The following is a 7,478-nucleotide window of genomic DNA, read 5'->3' on the forward strand; positions in this document are numbered from 1 at the left end:
ACTGATTTCCGTGAATAGAAACCGCGCCGAGTGCGAACAGATTTAGTTCTACTTTTTTCCTATGTTTTTTTTTCATTGAACGCATCATTACGTTATTTACATAATTGTGATTCTTTATAGCGCGATATTTTTATTCCTGATCATTTTGTTTGTTCAATAAAAAATCTAATAAGTGAATAAAAAGTTGTATCTTCTAAAGCAAATGAAATTTTAATATTTAATAGGAAGAAAATAATTGATTAGATTCTATAAAAAAAAGTAATGGAAAAATTACTTCTCGTAGCGTCTTCTTCGAGATATGTAATTTGTAATTTCTTATATTTATCATCAAAGCAATTATCTGTTTTTCTCTCGTATCTGCAGATTAAAAATAAATTCTATATACTTTATCCGAGATACTGGAATAACGCACCTGAGCTTCGAACTTGACGACTTTAAAAAATAGAAAACAACAGTGCACTACGTAATTGTCTTCATCGTTTCGCACATCTCGTTGTATTTTATTTCTCTTCCGCTCTTTCTCTCTTTCGCTGCTCTTTCTTTTCCGGAGCAAGAGCGAGCGGTTGCACTTTACCCTCGCTAAAAGGGCGTCAGTGTTCGCCGAGCACTCGCGTCTCTCCTTGCCTTCTTGTTTTTTATCCGCAGTCTTTTCTTTCTTTCTTTTTTTCCCCATAATAAGTGTGCCTTACGTAGCACGCTGTCTCAGCAGCAGCCCCTCGGGAGCAACAACTCTCGGGATGAGTTCAGAGTCGCGGAAGCGTTCTGAGTGCGTGAACTTTACGGTGCTCAAGACCGTCTGGAAGGTGGTACAGCGAACACAATTATTTGCACCCAGCAACGTCTTGCAGGGACGCTCAGCACGCGCCAAGTATCCCCCTTTCACATCCCTGAATACGCGATTTTCATACACGTGGGTGATGCGAGGAGGCGTTGAAGAATCGGTCGGAGTACGGGGTAAATTTTTCCTTTCACACGCGCGCGCCCGCGAGTCTCGTCATAACTGACGGCCCGCGCATAATTCATGTCCGCGTGGTTCGCTGACTGTGAGCCGCGTGATAAAGTACGCATTCTACGTGCACGCGATGAATTATGCATTCGGCGTGCGTTACATATATACGCGCCGTGCTGCTGGGAGCAGCTTCTAATTGATACGGGAAGGTACAAGTTCCTGCGGCAAGGGTAGAACTGCTGCGAAAGCCTTTTGGGAAATTAAGAAATATTATTGTTGTATATACCTATTATTACTGTTATATTTTCTTTATAGTCCATATTTGTTATAAGAAGTTTATTTAAAAGCGCAAATACATTATACATAAATTTTGTGTACGAGTTAATTATTAACTTGTATCAAAGTTATATATATAGAATCAATTCCCAGTATATTTCATTACCGTTAAAAGTTGAACAATAGAATGTTCAAATAACGTTAGAGAAGAGAATGTTCGACTTTATACCGATAAACATGAAAATATAATATCATATCAAATATATTTGATTGGCAAATGTTACGACATAATTTCAGATGTTCTTTTTTAAGTTTTATCAGAAGATTGTGTCATTCATCATTTCTATTCGCGTAACCAGATGCATTCTTAAATTGAAACTGTTATTTCATCTGATTTAAACTAACTATACGAATGATTTTATGGAAACGCGAAAAGTTTTTAACGGCTTTAAAGCGATCTTTCGATTTAAAGACTGTCGTCATCTTAGTCACGTGTACACATCGAGAAAAAGATTCCGTAGCATAATGAGCCAAGTTCTGCTTCTACCGGCACAAACTTTCTCCCTTCTAGTTCCATGATGCCTGGAAGAGGGATCGTGCGCCGTGTACCACGAATAATAATCAAGGAATGCTCCGACGAAAGAGAATTGCGAAACTACCCCCAGACTATGGGAAAACAACCCCTTGTGTTCGCATCCAGACAAGTTATTTTCTTGTCGCTTTCGATTCACCGGAAAGAGACGCCTAAGAGAAAGACATTTTATGATTGTCTTATGATTCTGTTTAGAGTCATTTAAGAATTAAAGTCAAAAATCTTTTGATGGTCTTACGTAAAATACAAAATAATTACGTTGCGATATTTTAATAATTTTCTTATTTTCTGCATATATTTATACTTTTTTATAGAGGAGATCTAATTTTTCACAAAATATGCCATGGATATAAAATAGTGTTCGTATTTTGTTTTTACTTACGATTAATTATTAGTTAATTAACAACTGAGATTGTTGACCGACTAGCCGAGTTTTTTTAACAAAGTTAAGTAGACCTTTTTGTTGGCGAAAATCCGTACTTTTTTCTCCTTTAAAACTTATCGTGATACGTTCAGCTATTCTCTTGGTATAGTCGACGATTCTACGTATGTGACACCGTATAGACATCAAACGTGCGCAAGCACTTGGATCGGACGACGTAGTCGAAAAATCGGGCCGCTTGTGTAAACGTCATAAAGCAACGTGATTGCAGCTGTCGAGGAAAAGAGTAAGAGAGAGAAGGAAATGTTTAGCTCGGGAAGGAAGCCAATCTCATGAGTAGGTCGTAAAAGCGGTTGTGTTTACCCCTCGAGGAGGTTTCACGACCAGCGGCCAACAGGACTGGCGCAAACGCACGCAGTCTTTTTTCGGACGCTCTTCCTCTCTCCCTTTTTTTTCTTTTCTCTACCTGATAAATGTCGGTAAAGATTGACATCGGGCCACATTCGGAGATACAGTCTAAAGAACGCTGTCGACACGATTCGGTCGTAAAGCCTCTGCCGCATTTATTTTCTCCATTCCTCGTCGTAATCCGGGAACTAACGAATGTGATAAGCAGACGATATTTTTGAAAGCTATTTTTTCCATCGTTCGTGTGATGACCGAACTCGCTCTTCGACGAGACGCAGGTCCGGAATCAATGGTTCCTTTGACGTTGCGCGCGCATGAACCGCGTGAAAATACGTATTTCTGCACTCAGATTCGCGCATATAATTACAACAACAGATCGATTGTATAGTATTAACAATTAACATTGATCGCGTAATCGCAGTAAATAAAATTTTGCAATTCAGCATAACAACGTTCCCGATTGCAATTTCACGTTCAGACGTAGAGGATCGTTTTCGTTACACATTACAAAAAATAGAAGGAAATAGCTGTTTCTAACAAAAAATTTATGACACATTCTTTTTTCGGTGATTGTAAAATTTAAAATGATATAGGGCACTGCGGCGGTATTAGATCACAGGAAATACCTGAATCCACAATTACAGATAGGGAAACTGACAGGGTCCGCTCGAAGATAAATAAAAGAAGGGGCCCCTCTGATAGATTTATGACCATGCATTGTGGTCTTTAGAGCACATGGACGGTGGTTAAATTATATGGCATTCGGGGTCACATGGAGATATTTGTTTCTGATCGAAATAAATTATATATTGAACGTTAAAATATGTGTATACATATATATGTATATATCTATTATTATATATATATATTATTACAATATTTTAAATCAAATGCAGACGGATATATTTGGGAAAAAACAAATGTTCGGAACAATGACGAGCATCTCGCGTTCTTTCACGAAATCATTCATCGGTATCCCTGTTGTTCATTTCGAACAATGGAAATTATTAGTGCGATCGGGTAGGAGAGACCGAGGGAGAAGGGTGGACATTGCAACCGCGTAATCTGAAATTTGAACGCGAGGTGGATTATATAGTGAACGGGCACGAGATATAATGTATAATATTTCGTCCATTGCGACCGCGACGGATTAATTATTCCCAAACACTTCTACAGAGAAGCGCGCGATAGTGGTGTGTTGTGTGAACGAGAGAGAGAGAGAGAGAGAGAGATCGATGGTATGAGAGACGACAAGAGCAGTAGTCACCCATGGATGCGTGGTACACACGTGTTCCCGGTCGGCGGAGAAACACCGATCGATTTTCGCCCCGGTACAGAGGATTTAATCTACACCGGAGTAGCCATTGTGTGCAAAATGGGTACGCAACGATCGCCGTACGTAAGCTCGCGAATCTCACGAATTTATCCACGTGTGTGTATCGTATATTGCACATATACATATATATTTACATATCCTTTAAAAGCGTGATTTTCTCCTTGCGGATATTTTTCTCTTGCTTTATATACTCGACGGCGGTCATTTCTTTGTATCTTGTTTGGCTGAGATAAGATATACTCACACACTCTTCTTGTTGATGAGCAATATTGATGTATAGCTCAAAAAACGAATTTTTGCCAATCAAATTTATTCTTTGAAAGAATCACATGACGGAAGCTTTAATGTATATGTTGTTTAAATGTGAAGAATAAATAATTTTTCTTCTACTGGTATATATAATAAAAATAAAGTTAAACAGAATGAATGGTCGATTTTTAATATTTGTGACCGATTGAATGTTATTTTATTATTAATAAGATGACGCTTTTTTTTCTTTTACAGTGACACTCGTTTATGGTCAGGATGACGATCTTTACTTTTCGGTGAGTCCCGCGGAACATTCGGTTGTCGAAGGATCTCCGGTTCGTTTGAGATGCGAGGCTCAACCAAGCACGCACGTTAAGTACTCGTGGAAAATGGACGGACAACCGCTTGCCCCGAGTCCACGGAGGCATCAGGTCGAGGGTGATCTTTACATCACCAGGGTCAGTCGGATCTTGGACAGTGGAAGTTTTGTTTGTGTGGCCGTACACGAGGAAACCGGCTACTCGATTGAGAGTTCACCCGCCAAGATCGACGTTCAATGTAAGTCTTATCAAATCTTTCCGCTTATCTTCGCACGTTTGCGGTACAATCGTTTGCTTTTAATTTTATAATTATCTTTGATCTGCCATCCCTCCCCCGAAATTTCGTTTCGATACTAAATGCAATTATACGCACGGCAAATTTTAAATTTAATTTATATTATATATTTGTATTATCAATTTTTATATTTTAATTGTAAACTAACAAATTTAATTTTACATTTGCCATCAAGTTTCACAGATAATTTTTAGAGATGGCAATTTTTTTTGAAAATTTATATTTATATTTACACAGTATATTAGATGAATATTTGTTTGCGCAAAAATGCAATATATTCATTGCCTGTGTGAAACATCATTTAGTATGAGTTTTGACTATATTAGTCTCAATTAAGTATCGCAACGGAAACATTTGAATTAATTAAACCCTTTCCTGGCAGCGCGGAAAATAATATGCAAGTTAATGTTTCATGAAATATATACACACACACAAGCATTACGTTTACATTACATCATTAACGATTAAACGAGCGTAATATGCAACTCGCTCTTTGCTATGCGAAGTGTACCGCATTTCGCATTTTATATATATATACATATATGTTATCTGACGGTAAATGCTCGAATTAGCTTTAGTGTGCATTTATTTAACGTGCAACTGAGCAGCGAGTCGAATATATCAAAAGATACATATTACGTACACATCTGGATTAAATATTAACAGCTGTTGACTGCCTATTTTGACATGTCGGAAGATTTATTTAACGCAGAGAGAGAAACTCAATAATTCTATAAATCTGATCTGAATAAACTTGTAACATTCAATACAAAATTGTATTTTTTAACGAAAAAGTCTATTCTCTCTCAAATGTTACTTGAGCCTATCAAAGTTAACTAATTGAGTTAACTTTGATAGGCTCAAGTAACATTTGAAAGAGAATAGACTTTTTCGTTAAAAAATACAATTTTGTATTGAATGTTACAAGTTTATTCAGATCAGATTTATAGAACATGATAAACAGGTATCCAAAAATTATACACTGCATGTGTGTAGATTTATTTGCAAGAATGTTTATAAAAACAAATTGACATTTGGATGCTTCGTAATCTCTATTTGCACAATCTTTACGAAGATTGCAGTTAGGCTAATGCAAATAAATTCGAACCAACTGTGCTTATATCTAACATTATTTGATTATCAATGTCGAATTAGCTTTGAACTTCATAATCGGATGTTTCGATTAACGAGCGGAAATGTGGCTTTATTATTGATTTATGCGTGCGCGTTGTATTATCGTCCGCGCGGAAACACGCAAATTAAACGCTTCTCACGAGAATTTCCGGGAGGAGAGACGAGAAAATCGGATCTTCCTGATACTTCTACCACGAGAAATCAAATCTGGACGTCAGACGTAATTAAGTATTAATTTATATCTCGATATTCTCGCTAATTGGTAGAAGTAATAAATTCGAAATTGAAACAAATTGACGATAAATTGATACTTATTTTATTTGAATTTAATTTCTCGTGTCAGAGATATCAGGTTAACGGGGATGAAAATCTGCATGCGAGCCGTATGGCGGGCAGAGGTTCTCTTATAAAATATACACTCGCTATTCAACGATGCGACTGCACCGGCCCGATAAACCGATATAATCCGCCGTTCGGCAGCGTTGCTTAGTCAACAAAGGGAGACGAGACGGTGGTGGGCCTCGTCATCATTGCTCGGGGGATTCGAGAGAGAGAGCGAAAGGGGGGCCCGTCAGCGCATCATCGTCGTCACGGTGCTTTTTAATCGTCCCGTCTCCGCAAAAGAGCAGATCAAACGCCTCGTGCGCAGAAAATTACACGGACCGAATACGAGTGAAACAGGAGAGTTATATAGGAAGGAGAACCGAATCGCGAGAGGGAAAGAGAGGAAAAACGGTAGGGAGATCCGCAGAGGGAGGCAGAAATCGATTCGTGATGGGTCGTGAGCTACGGCCTCCCCCCATTCGTACCCTCTCCAATTATTCGTCCGCGCGACATTAATTAAGCAAGATAATTTGCTCTCGTACCGCGCGCTGCCCAATATGGCATCCACGGCTACGTCGGCCTTCTCGCGTTCATATTTTAATGATCTGAGTACGCCCGAGGGTTCGTTCTAGTTGGAAATATAACTTCGATATCAAGAGGAAAAGAAAAAGAGAGAGAAAAAAATAGAAAGGAAAAGAGACATAGAAAAAAGGGTTTATGTATACACTATTACGTTCATCCATCTGCGTAAGCATTTCTACGCGTCTCGGAAACGCACAAAATGAGGGATGCAGAAGTTAAAAAAAAAAGGGATTAAATTAATAAAGCGAGAATATGGCGTCTGAATGAGTAATGAAGAAATTTACAGGAAAAAAAGTATATATGTTAGATTGTCGTGAGCGTTGAAGGAAACCGAAGAGGGCGAGACGATGGGAAAAAAATAAACGAGAAAGAGAAACGGGCGAGTGCATCGTTAGCGTGTCGGCCTCGGCCGCGACTCGTTATCATGTATCGCTTCGTAATTACAATTATACGCAGTTGCCAAGCCGGGAAACGATGTAGAATAATAGGGCGAATGCACTTAGCGCGCTGCTTAATATCAACGCACCGATTTCATTTAGTAATTGCAATAAACATTGCAGCAAACGAATACGACATTGTGTTTCTCGCGATGCTCTTTGTTTCACAGTACTCTGCGTTGATACCACTGCTT

The 7,478-nt window shown here is 38.6% G+C and overlaps 1 protein-coding gene across 1 annotated transcript in view; it reads left to right on the top strand.

Moving 5' to 3' along the window:
- LOC145942629 (tyrosine-protein kinase-like otk) overlaps positions 1 to 7,478 on the top strand; it is a 46,125-nt gene that overhangs the window by 3,933 nt on the left and 34,714 nt on the right. The window contains exon 2 of the mRNA XM_083049543.1: positions 4,448 to 4,750. Coding sequence (XP_082905669.1) covers positions 4,448 to 4,750 — 303 coding nt within the window. The remainder of the gene's footprint in view (positions 1 to 4,447; positions 4,751 to 7,478) is intronic.

This window comes from Prenolepis imparis, unplaced genomic scaffold (assembly GCF_030444845.1).
Source record: "Prenolepis imparis isolate NDT839.2.m4 unplaced genomic scaffold, iyPreImpa1.0 SCAF_11, whole genome shotgun sequence".
Lineage (NCBI taxonomy): Eukaryota > Metazoa > Arthropoda > Insecta > Hymenoptera > Formicidae > Prenolepis > Prenolepis imparis.